This window comes from Chinchilla lanigera, unplaced genomic scaffold (assembly GCF_000276665.1).
Source record: "Chinchilla lanigera isolate Chin_1 unplaced genomic scaffold, ChiLan1.0 scaffold00021, whole genome shotgun sequence".
NCBI lineage: Eukaryota > Metazoa > Chordata > Mammalia > Rodentia > Chinchillidae > Chinchilla > Chinchilla lanigera.
Genome location: NW_004955422.1, coordinates 25,103,546 through 25,120,487, shown reverse-complemented (window position 1 = coordinate 25,120,487; position 16,942 = coordinate 25,103,546). Strand labels below are relative to the sequence as shown.

The following is a 16,942-nucleotide window of genomic DNA, read 5'->3' as shown; positions in this document are numbered from 1 at the left end:
GGTCTCACTATGCAGTTCAGGCTGGCCTTGAGCTCACTTTGTAGTCCAGGCTGGTCTCGAACTCTCAGCGATCTTCCTGTCTCCCAGCACTGTAATCCCGAGTGCTGGGATTACAGGCATGTGCCACCGTGCCCAGCAGCTTGTAGTATTACCTTTTACCTAGTTTCTCTTGCTGATAAAATCTTGCAAAACTGTAGCGTGACATGACATCCAGAACACTGTCATACACAGAATCCACCTGTCATCTTCAGATTTTCTCAGTTTCACTCAGACTCACCTGAACATATTTTCTATGCAATTTTGTCACATGTGTAGATTCTTATAACAACCTCCACATCAAGATGCTGACGTATTCCATTGCCACATACTAGGCCCCTCTTGTTAGCATTTTATAACCACACCTACTTCCCTCTTGCCCATATTACTACTCTTTCCCCCACGTGCCCCACCCCATCCCTGGCAACTACTAATCCATTCTCCATCCCAAAGATTAGTTCACTTCAAGAACATTACAAAAGTAGAACCAGACAATATATACTCTTTGGGATTGCTTTTTGTTCTCTCAACGTAATGTGCTCAGGAGTCATCTAAGTTGTTGCTTATATCCATTGTCCATTCCTTCTTTTTGCTGAAGAGTAGTCCATGCCATGGATGTACCACAATTCATTTAACTCACTGAAGGACATCTAGGTTGTTTCCATTTGTCTGCTATTACAAATAAAGCTTCCCTGAACATTCATGTAATTTCTGTGGGACAAGTGCCCAAGAGTGCAAGTGCTAGGTTGTATGGTGAATTTACATGTTTGATTTTATAAGAAAACATCAATCCATTTTCCAGGGTGGTTGTATCATTCAGACTCTTCAGTAGCACTTGATATTGTCACATCCCTATAGCCATTCTGATAGGCTTGTATTGTGATAGCTCATAGTGTCAGGGAGAGGGATTCTGCTGTCCTTTGTGTGTGGCCCCTGTGGCAAGGGGCCTTGTTTTGTGGGTTGCCATTGTACCTCACCATCTGCATGACTGGTAGCCCTTAGAGGCAGATCTCATCTGACTCCCTGGACCAGGGCAGGACCTTGTTTCAGACACCCAGGAAGAGAGCGCGGGTAGTTAAATTGTTGGGAAAGTCTACTACTGGTCAGGCCCTACCCTTACAGATACTGCATGGCCAGAAAAGCACCTTCTATTTCAGACTGCATCTAGGAAGCAAGCAGCCAGCCTCTGGTGTCCTGTGCCCTGCTGAGCACCAGGCTGGCCTACTAATGCAGTTCAGAGATGACTCAGACAACACCCCCTGGGAGTTCCTGGTTTTCTGAATCTCCGTGGAGAACAAGGAGTCCAACCAGGCATGATATGATCATGGGGGCAACAGACTAGTGTAGGGTTTTCAAGGGAGGAGAGAGATGGGGTGAGAGGGGCAAGATAGGGTGTGGTTAACCCGTCCCTTGATGATGTGTTTGTCTTGGATCACATGGGGAGGGGTATCCATGCAGAGGGAGTGGGAGGGAAGGTGGAGAAGAAAGGATTGAAGGAGCAGCAGGTTTCTCAGTGACTTTGAGGAAAGCAAGGTTAACCGTTCCTTAGCTGTCCTGAGCACAGCTCTGTCATTACCACCTTTCTTTGGACTTGGATCAGGCTCTGCCTCAGCCTTGTGGCACCATGCAGCTGGCTGTCTGGCCCCTGTCCTGACTGGACAAAACCATTGTGTGTGACTTGAGACGGAAGGTGTCTTTGGGTAATGCTGCATCCCCCACTTGACTTGGCCTTGTGTGAGGGTGAGTAGAGTGGAGACCTGTGTGTGTCTGCCTTGCTTGCTGCTGTGTCGGACCCTCATTGTCTTGCTCTGCAAGTCCTCACTAAGGAAATGGCCAAGGCCAGAGCTAGGCCAGGTGAGATAGGGTCTCGGCCCTGAAGGGGGCGTAAAGAAGGCTGGAGGCTTCACCTTCTCCCCTGTCTTCTCACCCATCTACAGGTTCATCATGTCTAGTGGCGTATAAGAAGACCCCACCGCCGGTCCCTCCACGCACCACATCAAAGCCGTTCATCTCAGTCACAGTTCAGAGCAGTACTGAATCTGCACAGGACACCTACCTGGACAGCCAGGATCACAAGAGCGAGGTGACAAGCCAGTCAGGCCTGAGCAACTCGTCGGACAGCCTGGACAGCAGTACCCGACCACCTAGTGTGACACGGGGTGGAGTTGCCCCAGCCCCTGATGCTCCAGAGCCACCCCCAAAACATGCAGCTCTGAAAAGTGAACAAGGGACGCTGACCAGCTCTGAGTCCCACTCCGAGACCATCCCCAAAAGGAAACTGTCATCAATAGGAATACAAGTAGGGACCCCTTTTGCACTGCCCTTGGTCCACTCTGTGCACCTGCCTGTGTGTAATTACATCTGGTGGAGGACCACTAGGTCACCTGGGCCAAGGCGTCTCTTGAGGGGTACATCCTAAGTGGCTGAACCAGATTCCACCCATAGCCACACCTACCGTGTCCCCACTCCCACGCTGCAGAGTCTGCAGCTGCGGCATATACTGCTGCTCCTCTGGTGGGTTGCCCCAGTGAATGTAGTTACACTCAGTCAGCCATCTCCTGTCCACTGTTTGCTGTCCACTGTCTGTCTGTCCACTCTACCCTTTTCCCTGCCAGCTGACCTATGGAAGGTGGGACTGGCCTAACATTTCTCTAATCCGAGGTCAACTTGTATATGAACGCAAGCCATAGTGCTGCTTATCTGGGGGAGCAGCGTGAAGCGTAGATGCTTTTGGGCTAATGGCCCAGGATCCAGGGCCCTTCATAGGGGTTGTTCAAGGGAGATCTGCCTAAAGGCCTCTCAGGCCATGGGGACAGGTAGGTAGCTGGAAGCACCAGGTTCATGTCAAATTGAGATATGTGATGCCAGTCCCACTGCCTCACTCCATGGGAAAGGCTCCAGGCAAAGGGCTGCCCAGGGCCACATGGCCCAGACCAGCAGATCCTTTCAGAAGCCAAGCTCACTGCACATCAGTAGCATTCAGCAGACTGGGGCATCAGCTTCCCCTCTGCTGCTTCAAGGCACCCCCCTGCATGTATCAAACACCAGTAGTCTATCTTCTGTTACAGTAGATGAGCAGGGCAAACTTGGCCCTGCCTTGTAGTTTTTATAAGTTGCTGTAGAGGAGGCTGAGGCAGGAGGGTTGCAAGTTCAAGGGCAGTCTAGGCAAGGTATTGACACCCTATCTCAAAAAAAAAATTTTTTTTTTTTCTATCTCAAAATTTTAAAAGGGCTGAGATGTAGCTTAGCATTCCCTGGTTTCAGTTCCCAGTACAGTTCTGGTGTAAAAAAAAAAAAAAAAAGTTGCTGTAAATCCAGAGTGAAAAGGCTCATTTTACCTAGAGGAAAAGTAAACTGAAATAGCAAGTAGAACATACTCAGGACAGTGAGGGCGGACTAGCTACAGTGGGCAGAGGCCTTGGAGAGGCAGAGCCCTTCTCAGCCCTGGGGTAGATCAAGGAGGAGCAGATAGTATACAGTGGGGCTGCAGGGCTGCAGTGCTCTCCAGATTCCGTGGCCACCCTTGAGCAAGTGAACATGGCCAAACTGATGGCAGAGCACTAAAGTGCAGCAGGGGCTGGAACACAAAGGGCCCCCTGAATGGAACAGAGAAGGCTCACTGGGCAATTACGTGGACGTCCCTGGACTTGTTTCCCCCAAGAGGGAGCTCCAGGTCGGATTCCCTGCGCACATACGGGAAGAAAGTTGGCTGTCTGTTTGCGGGGCTCCATCTGACTCCCTCCAGTGGGCTTCTGCATAAGGGTCCAGCCCTCACCCTGTACAGCTTCTCCAGGTAGGGTTGCTAGGGACACGGGGAGCAGCCCAGTCTCTGACCTTGGTCCCAGGCACTCAGGTCTTTGTTGGGCAGCCCACTCTCTCATTTGCCAAACCAGATGCTCTCATCTTCCCAGAAGGCCTGAGAGAGAGTAAGGACCAGCCTTGATTCCTTCCATCCAGAACTGACACAGGGATAAGGACTGTAGCTCTTAGGCCCATCCTGGGCATCCCTTTCTCTGGCTTCCCCTAATCTATATTCTCGCTGCAGCTCCTTGCAGGTACAGCGGTGCTACACTCCCTGGGCTGAGGGGGAACGAGGCTGCGTCCCTGGTCCGGAAAGCCCTTCTGGCCCTTGCATCTGTCCAACTTGCCAAGATACTGGACAGTCTCTTTCTGAGGCTCCCTAAACCCTCGTCCTACCTCTTGGTGCCTCAAGTCCTCGGTCAGGTGTGGGTTCTCCCTCATTCTTGAGCTATGATGGGATTACTGGCCTGGCTGTTCCATGGCCAGCTGCCTTTGCGGGGGGTACCCCAGGGCATTCCCCTTTGTGGAGTGAATATTAGCTGTGGAGTTGGCCCTGGCCCTCCCCAGGGTTATCCAGTGCTGAATGTAGCCTCACCTCAACCAAGTGTGATCGAGGCCCAGGGTGGCATCCTGTCACAGTGTCCAGGGACTCCACTGGCTCTTGCTGTGGCAGCAGTTCTCAAACCCAGAGCCGCTGACCCTGGTTTGCCTCAGTCCAAGCGTCTCCAGCCTGCCCTTCCCGGCTTCAGCCTCAGGGTTGGGGGAGTGATCTTTGCCTCAAAACAGCCCCAGCTTCAACTGCACTAGATAACGGCTGTGGCTTTGTGTGTGTGTTCTTTCTCTTTCGTCGTCCTTTTTTTTTCTTCTCTCTGATGCGTGTAAAGGAGAGGACTAGAAGGAACGGTTCCCACCTCTCGGAGGACAACGGACCCAAAGCGATCGATGTGATGGCACCCTCCTCAGAGTAGGGAAAGCCAGTCATCTCCACCCACACCCCTCCCGCCTCCGTGCGAATGAGCAGTGCCCGGCTTAACCTGGTCCGGCTTCGGACCCGTGTGCATTGTCTGCATGCCTTGTATCTGTCTGTCCACATGTGTTTGCGTCGTCCCACTAATGTGAATTTCAGCAGCAAGTGTGGTGTTTGTTTTTTATTTTTGTCTTTGTCTCCGTGCCGTCGCTGTCGTTGTCCTTCAATAAGGTTGACTGCATTCAGCCAGTGCCAAAAGAGGAGCCCAGTCCCGCTACCAAATTCCAGTCCATCGGGGTTCAGGTAGAGGACGACTGGCGGTAAGTCGGACAGAGGTGGCGGCTGCTTCTCCCCTCTCCTCTCCCCCTCTGCTCTCACCTCTCCTGCTCTCCCTAACCCACTTCTCCTTGCTGGATTTCTAATAACCAAGCTGGGTTTGGGATGCGGGTGGTGGCCCAGGCATGGGAGGCTGGGCAGGGGGCGGGTGGGTGGACAAACGAGCACTTGCTCTGTGAGACCAGTCAGCCCAGGGGGCCAAAGCTGGGCTGGGATCATAGCCCCAGCTACCCTGATGTTGGTGGTCTTCTGGCCCCACTGCAGTAAACAGGCAACCTTATGACCTTGTCCTTGTGTGTGTGTGCGTGTGGGCGCAGGTGGGACGGGGCAAGGGCTGAGCAGAGAATGAGACGGGGGCTGTGGGACCCGCTTCAGGCGCATGGTGAGCAGATGATGCATCTGTTTCTCTGTCTCCTGTGTGTCCGGGTCAAGTGGCCTCTGGTCTCCGGCCCTCTTGGTAATTCATTTCTTCCTGTCCCTACCCCATCCATCCCTCACCCACAGGAGCAGCGTCCCTCCTCACAGTATGTCCTCCCGACGGGACACTGACTCGGATACCCAGGATGCTAATGACTCAAGCTGTAAGTCATCTGAGAAGAGTCTCCCGGATTGTACCACACACCCCAACTCCATCAGCATTGATGCTGGCCCCCGGCAGACCCCCAAGATTGCCCAGATCAAGCGCAACCTCTCCTATGGAGACAACAGTGACCCTGCCCTGGAGGCATCCTCACTGCCCCCGCCTGACCCCTGGCTTGAGACGACCGCCAGCTCCCCAGCAGAGCCGGCACAGCCAGGGGCCTGCCGCCGAGATGGCTACTGGTTCTTGAAGCTACTTCAGGCGGAAACAGAGCGGCTGGAAGGTTGGTGCTGCCAGATGGACAAGGAGACCAAAGAGAACAACCTCTCTGAAGAAGGTGAGTGCTGCAAGGATGATGCCCTGGGGCGAAGGGACAGGGCTACCTGGCTGGTCTCCAGCTTTGGGCCAGCCAGCCTCTGAGTGGGTAGGGACTGTGCTGTTGGGCCAGTTTTTATGAGCTCACCTTTCATTCTTTGTTTTCTGCCAGCCACCAACCTACTAACCAACCACTTTCCAGATAGCAGCTGCTAGTTGTGAAGGCTGTGGGCACAACCTCACCTGGATCAGTTCCCAGCTTTTCTTTACTAGTGACTTGATCTTTGTCAAATTACTCTGAGCCTCCATTTCGTAATTCCTCCTGAAACCGCATAAGCATGTGGTCAGGTTGAGTGTGGTTATCAGTATAAAGGGCCAGCTGGGATACTGGACACAGAGAAAGGTGGTACATTCAGCCTTCAGCAACTCCTTGTTAGGTGGTTAGTGGGTGCCAAGCACCAGGATCTGCCTAGCCCTCTACAGGGCTTGAGGATCTATATATGAGTGAGATATAAGTTATCTGCTTTCCCCATTATGCTTCTAGCTATACAGTGCCTATTTCCAAAACTTCCCCTAAAATTAGTTTAGGAAGAACTAAGGTCCACATGTGGTGACATGTGCCTATAATCCCAGCTACTCAGGAGGCTGAGGCAGGAAGCAGCCCAGTGTTGGAGAACAGCCTGCGCAATTTAGACCTTGTGTCTTAGTTACTTTCTCATTGCTGAGACAATACCCAACATCCACAACTTAAAGGAGAAGTTTATTTTGGCTCACAGTCTGTAGTGGTTTCAGTTCATAGTCTGAAGGCAGGGCAGCATGGCAGAGGAGAATGAGCTCATGGTGCGGTGGCAGGAAGGGAGGAGATAGACTCTCCAGGCCACGCCCCCAGTGGCCCACCTCCCCCGACCAGGCTTCACCTCCCCACCTCACATTTAGCTGTAAACTCATCAGTGGACTAATCCACTAGTGTGTATCGTGCCCTACGATCAAGTCCCCCCAAAGCCCCACGTATGAGCACATGAGGCTTTGGGAGGACATCTAGATATAAACTGTAACAACTCATCTCAGAAAATAAAAAGCTGGGGTTGTGTAGCTTAGTACCCTTAGAGCACCTGCCTAGAATGTGGAGGCCCTGGGCTCAATCCCCAGCACTACAAAGAGAAAAGGAAAAAAAAAAAGAGAAACAAGAAAAAGAAAGAGGCAGGCCCCTGGAAAGGTGCAGGCCATCACGCTGCATTGACAGCTTCTGCCAAAGCTCCTCTTGCCAGTTGGCTTCTCCTCCACAGAGGGTTCAGAGAGGACAGGTCCTCAGAGTGTCCAGTAGGACAGACATGCAACTGATGATTCAGAGGGTGCTTTGGAGTCACCGTGTCCATTGTCTTCTAGGCCAGTTCCCTGCTTTGATGTCACACCCGCTGGAGTTCAGGAGCTGCTCCACGTGCCTCATAACATTTTACAATAATATATTAAAAAATCAAACTAGAGGCTGGATCAGAGAGCACCAAACGTGTCTGACAGAAAACACCCAGCCTCCTGCCCCCTTCTGTTTCCTCTCTAAATTGTCATTATGTTTGATTTCCTGACAAAATAGATGAATGGCTGGGGATATAGCTCAGCAGCACAGTACCGGCCTGGCAAGCTCAAGGTCCTAAGTTCAATTCCTGGTACAAAAAAAAAAATAGATGAGTGTTTAGCTCTACCACATGACCTCCACCGCCCCATCCCACTTCCACATATGACCTCATGGGTTTTGGATAAATAACTCAGTTTACTTTTAAGTATGTAAATACTGTTTAATGTAGAGCATAACAGTATATTAAGATTTTATTTTCTTTTTTAATACTTTTTTTTCTTAGAACAAATCGTTACCTCACTTTTATAACAATTTGTTTCCCAGATTGTTTGTTTTTAAAATAAGGTCACGCTATGTATAGGGTACTTCGGTGTTTAACTTTTTGAGAAACTGAACTGTCTTCCAAAACAGCTGCACCATTTAACATTCCCAATGGCAGTGTGTGAGAGTTCTGATTCCCTGGAACCTTTTTCTTACAGCCATATGAAGTGGTATCCCGTTGTAGTTTTGATTTGCATTTCCATGGTGATTAGTAATGTTTTGCATCTTTGTATGTACTACTAAATTTTTTTATATCTTTGTTTTTTTGGTATTGGGAATTGAACTCAGGACCTTGTACTTGCTAGGCAGGTGCTTGTGCCACTGAGCTATATCTCTAGCCCCAGATTTTTTTTACATCTTGTTGAACAAATCTATTGAAATTGGGGGTTTTCTTGACTTTGTTTATATCCTTATGTACAGTATTTTTTATCTCTCTGAGACACACACACATGTACCACACATGTACTATTTCTTATATCCCTGTATTGACTTTTTTTTGGTACTAGGAATTGATTATCTCTCTTTCTTTAGGTTCCTTTTTGAATTTATCTTTTGGAAATGGAGGCTTTTCTGGAATGTCCAGTGACCTTTGGTTATTTTTTTTCTTTCCCTCCTTCACTTCCTCCCTCCCACCTCCCTTCATCCCTTCCTTCCTTTTTTACTCTTTTTTTTAACTGAAACAGGTCTCACCATGTAGTTTAATCTAGCCTGGAACTCACTGTGTAGCCCCAGCTGCCCTCAAACTCCTGATCCTCCTGCCTCAGCCTTACAAGTACTTGGACTAGAGCCTGTGCCACCACACCTGGCTTTTCATTAATATTTAAAGTGAGGCTTTGACTCACAGGTGTGAAGGGATGGAGCAGAGACTGCTGCTTTTCTTGTAAGCCTAGTAGTTCCATAGAAGTGTAATTTTATAATTTAGTTCCATAAAGAAATTGAAAGCCATGCACGCCTATAATCCCAGCACTCAGGAGGCTGAGACAGGAGGTTCACTGCGAGTTTGAGGCCAGCCTGGGCTAAATAGTGAGTTCAAGGCCAGCCTGAACTGCATAGCAAAACCTTGTCTCAAAAATACAAAAATGAATAAATAAAACTTCAGAGTTTGCAAAATCTCATTGTGTAGAAATAATACAGAACAATAAAAATACAAATTATACTGGTGCATCAAAGATTAAATAATTGCTTAAGCATCAAGACAGGAACTCTTCTATAACAGTATAAAAGCTATTATGACCAGGCATGATAGTGCATGCCTGTAATCCCAGCATTTGGGAGGCTGATACAAGAGGATTATGGGTTTAAGGACAACCTGTAGCTACATAGTGGGTTCAAGGCCAGCCTGGACTACATAATAAGACCCAGTCTCAGACTACCACCCTAAAAGCTACTTTGAATCATGTTGCCATGAGCTTTAATCCACAGGACTTTTTTGTTTGCATACCTGTTCTCAGTTCTTTTTAGTGTGTATCTAAGAGTGAAATGAAATAGCTGGGTCATAGTTTTTTGTTTTGTTTTGGTCTTTTTGAGACAGGGTCTCGCTATGCAGTTCAGGCTGGCTTTGAGCTCTCTTTGTAGCCCAGGCTAGTCTCAAACTCACAACGATCCTCCTGCCTCAGCCTCCTGAGTGCTGGGATTACAGACAAACACTCTCATCACTGAACTACATCCCCAGCCCTTAATCTTTTTTTTTTTTTTTTTTGTCTTTTTTAAGACAGGGTCTCACTATGCAGTTCAGGCTGGTCTTGAACTCACTTTGTAGCCTAGGCTTAACTCAGCAATCCTCCTGCCTCAGCCTTCCGAGTGCTGGAATTACAGGTTTATAGGTGTGTGACACTACGCCCAGCCTTTAACCATTTTTTAAACCTGTTGAATTACATTCAGTGTTGCCTATCAAAACTTTTTCTTTTCTTCTTTTTTTGCATTAGGATATGGAGATTCAACTCAGGGCCTTTGCATCGAGCTAGGCCCTCTGCCCTTCTGAAATTTTTTGTTTTTAATTTTGAGACAAGGTTTCACTAAGTCACCAAGTTGCCTAGACTGAGCTCTAACTTAGATCTTCTGCTTCATATAGCCAGAGTATTGAGATTACAGGCATGTGTGTCATCACACTCAGCTGTTTCCAAAACAGTTTTATCATCCCAAACATAAGCAGTAACTCTCCATTACCCTCTACCCAGCCCTAATAACCTCTAACTGTCTCTCTCCATGAATTTGCTAGGTCTAGAAAGTTCATAAATTGAGAGGTTTACAATATTAGTCTCTTTAGTTTGTCATGTTTTCAAAGTTCATGCATTTTGTAGCATATATCAGAACTTCATTTTTATGGCTGAATAATAGTCATATATTATGCTATTTTTTTCCTACTCATTCATGTGTCTACTAATGAACCTCTGGGTTTGTCCTTTCTGTTTGAGTTACTTTTCTCTTACTGCTGAGACAAAATACCCAACACCCAAAGTTAAAGAAGGAAAGTTTATTTACCTCAGTTTGTAGAGGTTTCAGTCCGTAACTGGCTAGCTCCAAGTCAGGGTAGCATGGCAGACTGACATTGCGGAGAAGAAACAGTTCATGGCAGGCAGAAGATAGCAAAACAAGCAAGAGACCAGACAAGCCTCCTTCTGTCCCTTATATGTATCCAGTCTACCAGGATTAGGGCAATGCCAAACCAATCATTGGACTTAGTAATTACCCACCCTTAATCCTAGCATTGCATCATGAATCAATCACAAACTCTAGATTCAGCCACCTCTAAAAAAGCCCCATCTATGACTGCATGAGGCTTTTTTGGGGTTTTGTTTTGTTGTTTGTCTTTTTGAGACAAGGTCTTGCCATGCAGTTCAGGCTAGCCTTGAGCTCACTTGTAGCCCAGGCTGGTCTCAAAGTCTAAATGATGCTCCTGCCTCAGCCTCCCAAGTGCTGGGATTACAGGCATGCACCACCAAGCCCAGCTTTGCATGAGGCTTTGAGTGGACATCTAGACACAAGCCATGACAGGTCGTTTCAGCCTTTTGTCTACTGAGAAGAATGCTGCTATGCATGTTGACATACAAATATATAAGCCAAGGGGCTGGGGATTTAGCTCAGCGGCAAAGCGCCTGCCTGGCAAGCGCAAGGTCGTGAGTTTAGTTCCCGGTACCGGAGAAAAACCAAAAACAACAACAACAACAAAAAAGACAAATATATAAGCCAGTTTTCAGTTCTTTTGGATAAACATCTAGGAGAATTGTTGACACATAGGATAATTATTTGAGAAGTTTCCAAACTGCTGTTTTCCACAGCACCTGCAACATTTTACATTTCCACTAGCAAGGCAGGAAAAGTTCCCATTTCTCCACACCCTAACACTTTCTTTTAAAAAACTGTAGATATCTTAATAAGAAAGGAAATAGTCTGATTTGCCTTTCCCTAGTGACAATGAGCATACCTTTGTGTGTGTTATGGTCATTTGTTATCTTTAGAGAAATAGCCAAGTTCTTTGCTTATTTTAAAATTGGGTCAGGGGCCGGGGATATAGCTCAGTGGCATAAGCGCTTGCCTGGCAAGCCTGAGGTCATGAGTTCGATTCCCGGGACCAAAGATAAATAAATAAAATTGGGTCATTTGTCTTTTTATTGAGTTGTATGACTCTTTTATGTATTCTGGAAATACTCTGTGGATTACCTTCACATAACTTTTTTCGTCTTGTTTTGAGACAGGGTCTCGCTATGCAGTTCAGGGTGGCCTTGAGCTCACTTTGTACCCAGGCTGGCCTCAAACTCAAAGTGATGCTCCTGCCTCAGCCTCCCAAGTGCTGGGATTACAGGTGTGTGCCACCACACCCGGCCTTTTTTTTTGAGACAGGGTCTCACTATGTAATTCAGGCTGGCCTCAAAATTGTGGCAATCCTCCAGCCTCTGTCTCCTACACACTGGGATTATAGGCGTGAGCCACCACACTCTGCTCACTTTCTTTTTTATATTGAGACAGGGTCTTGTAAATTATGCCACAACATCTAGTTTATCTACTTTTATTTTGTTGTTTGTGCGTCCTCTTTGTGATGGTTAATCTTACCAGTTTGAGAGTAATAAATCACACTTGTGAGCGTATCTGGCTCAGATGTAGGGGTGTGACCTTGGGGACTGCATCTGGTCCCCGTTCCTTTTCTCTCCAGTGCTCTTCCCTGGTGCTCTGCTTCCCAGCTGCCCTGAAGTGAGGTCTCTGCTCCGCCATGCCCATGGTCTTAGTGTTTCTGCCCTGGAGCCAGGGAACCAGGGACTGAAGCCTTTGAAGCCAACGGCACAAATAAGCTGCTCTTCCTTAATACCTGATAGTTGCTGGTGTCAGTTACTTTGTTGCAGCAACAGGAAAGGTGACTGGTACACATTTTTTAAAATTATGAACACATTAATAAAAAGTAAAATTAGGATAAAAATGACTGAGGCACTGAGAAGCTGACAGAAGCTCTATGGGCTTCTTGAAAACATTTCATCACTGTTGCCAGATGCCCAGGAAGAACATGTTAGAGGAGAAAAGGATTATTTTTGCACATGGTTTTGGAGATTTCAGTCCATCCATCACTGAGGTCTGTGGGAGGCAGAGATGTCATGGCAGAGAAGGGCACAGTGCAGGAAGGCCGTTCGCGTCCTGCAGCTAGAGAACAGAGAGCAAAGGCACCGCTGGAAGCGGCTGGGGTCTGAATAGTCTCCACAGCCACACCCCCGGCCAGGTCACCCTCCAGCCAGGCCCCACCTCCTGGTTCCATCACCTTCAACAACGCCATGACGCCATCTCACTCACGGCATTCATCCACTGATGAACTTGGTGTCCTCGTGATCCAGTTGTCTTGGAAATGCCCAGACACGCTCAGAAGTGTACTCTTGTGAATTTCCCTAGGCATTTACCCGTCCAGTGAAGTAGATGATCAAGATGAACTGTCACAGTAGGCCTCTATGGACACTTTCCTAAAATAAAGTAAAAATTATACCAGAATTACAAAAGAAACCATTAAACACCAGTTATATAGGTATCGAAACATTAAATTTGTGAGACAGTGCACATGTAGCTCTTTGATGTACAAATATGTAAGCCAGTTTTCAGGTTGCTGAGTTAAGTGACAAGATCAGTGAATCTGATTACTGTCATCTCAAGGTAGTGATGACCGTAAAAATATTTCAGTATAATCATGACAACTGTAATGTGGTAAGAAATGATCTGTGGTTTTGACGGATGGCAAATCACTGGCACTACTAACATGAGACCTTAAACTGTAAGGGAGAGGGCAAGGTCAGGTAGCCTGATTGGAGGAGTAATTGAGACCGCAAGTATAGAGAGCTGTGCTGAGTTTTCCTGTACACTGGGGTGGAAAAGTGGAGGGATACGGGCACAGAGAGGAGGATGGTTCATGGTGGTAGTGTTTTGTTTTGTTTTTTAATAGTGCAGTGTAAGCATGTTCACATGCTGAGAATGAATTCACTGGAGAAGGGAAATTAACTATATAGAAAAGGAACAATTGCTGGAGTTGGCCATAGGTAGGGGAGAAGGAACTAATGCACAGAGGAGGGCATGCACAGCTCTCCGTGTGACAAAAGACGGGCAGAGTGTGACAGGAGACCTGGCAGGAAAGCAAGGCCATCATCATGGAGCAGAGGGGGAGGGGCAGAGGCGTTTGGGGCGAGCAAATGAGCAGGGGATGTGGGAGGCTGCTGTCAACTGCAGCCAGAGAGAAGGCCAACTGTAAATTTTTTCTCTCAGTTTAGTTACACTGTTTTGGCAGTGTATCTTTATCCTACTACTTTCTATAAAATGGTGTCTGGCCATTTCTGAAATTCTGTCAAATTTGGCTTGGCTTATATTAAAGATTTATTAAATACACCAAGTTGAGAATTATATTCCTAGTGAATGTCTTTCGTTTTGTTTTTTTTGAGAGACAAGGTTTTGCTGTGTAGTTCAGCCTGGCCTTGAACTCAAGGTGATCCTTCTGCCTCAGCCTCCCAAGGGCTGGGATTACAGGCGTGCACCACCATACCCCACTTCTCAGTGAATGTTTAGTGGTCCACTCTGTTGGAATATGTGTGTTTTCCCTGAGCACCTCATTCTGTGTATTCTGGTACTGAGCAGCCTTCCTTTAGTGTCTTTCTGCTACATTTCTTTACATCGTTTTCCTTCGAGCTTTCACTGTCCACTTCAATCACATCTTGTGGGGGCTGGGGATTTAGCTCAGCGGCAAAGCGCCTGCCTGGCAAGCGCAAGGTCGTGAGTTCGGTTCCCGGTACCGGAGAAAAACCAAAAAACCAAAAAAAAAAAAAAAATCACATCTTGTAATCAGCATGTATGATACCTGGGTTTTAGGTTTTATCTGCTTGTTTTTTCACAACTATATAACATGAGCCAGGCATAATCCCAGCATTTGGGAGGCTGATGCAGGATTGTCAGGAATTTGAGGCCAGCCTGACCCTATTTCTCAAAAAACAAAAAAACAAAAAACCACCAAAACTATACAACATGGTCTGATGTAATTTCTACATGTGGGTTTATTCCTACGAAGAACTGGCAGTGTATCTGGTACAGCAGTGAGCAGGACCCTGAATTTTTTTAGTTATACCCTTGCTTTTCTTTGTACTTTTACCACCTGTGTATCATGTTTGTATCTCAAAGGAATATATTTTTGTTTTGCTTGTGAAATGTATACTAATAGAACTGTAGTGTATCTTTGTGAGGCTTGCCTTTTTGAATTCAACATTATTTTCTGAGATTCACCCATGTTAATACCTGGTCCTATAGTTCATTCTTTTCATTGATTTGTAGCCCTCTGCTATATGAATACACCATTGTGATCCATTCCACTAGTGTGGGGTTGAATTATAGTTTCGGTCCTAAACTTTTTTCTTTGGCAGTACTGTACATGCCCTCTTCTTTCAGACATGGTCTCACGGGCCAGGGATATAGCTCAGTGGCACAAGCGCCTGCCTGGCAAGCACAAAGTCCTGAGTTTGGTTCCCAGTACCACGACCCCCCCCCCCCCAAAATAGACAAAGTCTCACCAGATGGCCCAAGCTGGCCTCAAATTTATAATCCTGCCTCAGCCTCCTGGGATTATAGACAGGTACTACCACATTTGGCTTGTTCTGCACATTTCTTTCATTCTTTTTTTAGAATAGTGAAATACAAGTAGATTAATAAAAAATATATAAAAAGCACTCTTCTATGAAAAACCCACTGTTGAGATATAATGAGGGGTGCTGGGGATTGAGCCCAGGCCCTCACACATGCTAGGCATACACTTTGCCATTGAGTTATACCACTAGCCCCAAGAAATAACTCACATACTATAAAACTCATCCCTCTAAGAGTATACTGTTCAGTGAATTCTGTTATTCACAGGATTTTGCAACTGTCACTGCTGTGTAGTTTTATAACATTTTCACCATCCCAAAAAAGAAACCTTGTACCCATTTAACCATTATTCCTAATCCCCTCTTTCTGACCCCCGTTCTAGCACTAATGTACTTTATTCTCTGTAGCACTGCGTATTCTGGGTATTGCCTCTGAATGGAATCATAAAGAAGCTAACACAGTAAAGCACACGTTATCTACCACATTTATTGAGTGTTAACGTGCTGTAGTATATATCAGAACTTTGTGCCGTCTCAGTGCGGAATGATCATCATATGGCTGTGTCATGCTTTATCTAGTTACCAGCTGGACAGTGGATTATTCCACTTTTTGGCTATTTTTTTTTTCTTTTTTAATTTGTGCTAAGCATATGCTTTATCACAAAGCTACACCCCAGCCTATTTTTAATTTCATGAAATCTGATTTTATCACGTTTTGAGACCAGATTTGAGAAACTATTTACTAATCCAATGTCATGAAAATTTACTCTTGCTTGCTTCTAATAATTTATATTTAAGTCCTTTTAATTGGTTTCTATATATGATATAAAATATGAGTCTAACATTCTTTCACATTTGGATATCCAGCCCTATTTTTTCAGTAACAATAACCCACAACCTGCAGAACAACTTTCAGCCCCATTTATTAAGGCACCATTCTTGCCCTGTTCCTGACACCCTCTAGTCATGGGTCAGCTGACCATAAGTGTAAGGCTTTCTTTCTGAACTTTCTACTCCAGCACTGACACACGTGTATACTTACGCCAGTACTGTACTGTTACATTTGCTATAGCCTTGTAAAAACTTTTGGCATGGGGAAGTGAGTCCTCCACCTTTGTTCTTCAACCATACACAGGTTTAAAAATTCAGTCAGCACTGGTCATGATCGCACATCCCTATATATAGTTCAGCTACTAGGAAGGTTGAGGTGGGAGGATCACTTGAGTGCAGAGATTTAAGACTAGCTTGGGTCCAGGTGTGGTGGCACACATCTGTAATCTGCACACTGGGAGCCCCTGGTAAGAGGATCACAAGTTCAAGCCCCATCTAGGCAGTTTAGTAAGTCCTTCCCTCAAAATAAAAAAGGGCTGGGGGTGCATCTCTGTGCAAACGCCCTGTAACACTTTTTTAGCTTCTGCACTGGTTCCTTACCATCATTTCTCAATGAGGTGAATTCTTCCTTATGAGCTCTTGCAGGTATACTAGCTGGTTGTTAGAAAGGAACCAGGACATGTCTCAGGCTGGCAGGAAGGGGACAGGTGCCCAGGTGAATTCTCTTGCCTTTTTCTTCACCCTCATACAGTCACAGGGCCACATACCATACAAAGCCCAAGCCAGGCATGGTGGGGCACACCTGTAATCCCAACACTTGGGAAGCTGAGGAAGGAGAATCTCTGAGTTCAAGGCCAGCCTGAACTGCATCATGAGAACTACAAAGGCCTCACCAGCCCGGTTATTCTTGGTGCTATAGTCCACACCTTATTTTTATTTCAGGTCTCCTGTTTTGTGTGTGGTGTGGTACTGGAGATCAAATCCAGGGCCTTACACACACAATTTAGAAAACCTCCCACCTTTAACCATCATCTACAGCAGTTGTCATTGCACATGACAACCTTCCTTCTACATCAAGTTTGAGCTTTGTG

The 16,942-nt window shown here is 46.5% G+C and overlaps 1 protein-coding gene and 1 long non-coding RNA gene across 11 annotated transcripts in view; one reads left to right on the top strand and one right to left on the bottom strand.

The window, feature by feature from the left end:
* Nucleotides 1-16,942, top strand: part of Dlgap4 (discs, large (Drosophila) homolog-associated protein 4) — a 122,325-nt gene that overhangs the window by 100,751 nt on the left and 4,632 nt on the right. For 3 of the 4 annotated variants that reach the window (XM_005384740.2, XM_005384743.2, XM_005384742.2), the window contains 3 exons: nt 1,974-2,335; nt 5,036-5,124; nt 5,645-6,057. In XM_005384740.2, the coding sequence (XP_005384797.1) occupies nt 1,974-2,335; nt 5,036-5,124; nt 5,645-6,057 (864 nt within the window). Of the gene's footprint in view, nt 1-1,973; nt 2,336-4,721; nt 4,802-5,035; nt 5,125-5,644; nt 6,058-16,942 lie in introns of all 4 variants that reach the window. The other variant, XM_005384741.2, reaches the window with a different exon arrangement.
* LOC102022935 overlaps nt 12,292-16,942 on the bottom strand; it is a 65,711-nt gene continuing 61,060 nt past the window's right edge. For all 7 annotated transcript variants that reach the window (XR_001233921.1, XR_001233924.1, XR_001233922.1 and 4 more), the window contains 2 exons: nt 12,674-12,869; nt 12,292-12,558 (listed from right to left, as the gene is read on the bottom strand). This is a non-coding gene — a long non-coding RNA (uncharacterized LOC102022935). The remainder of the gene's footprint in view (nt 12,559-12,673; nt 12,870-16,942) is intronic.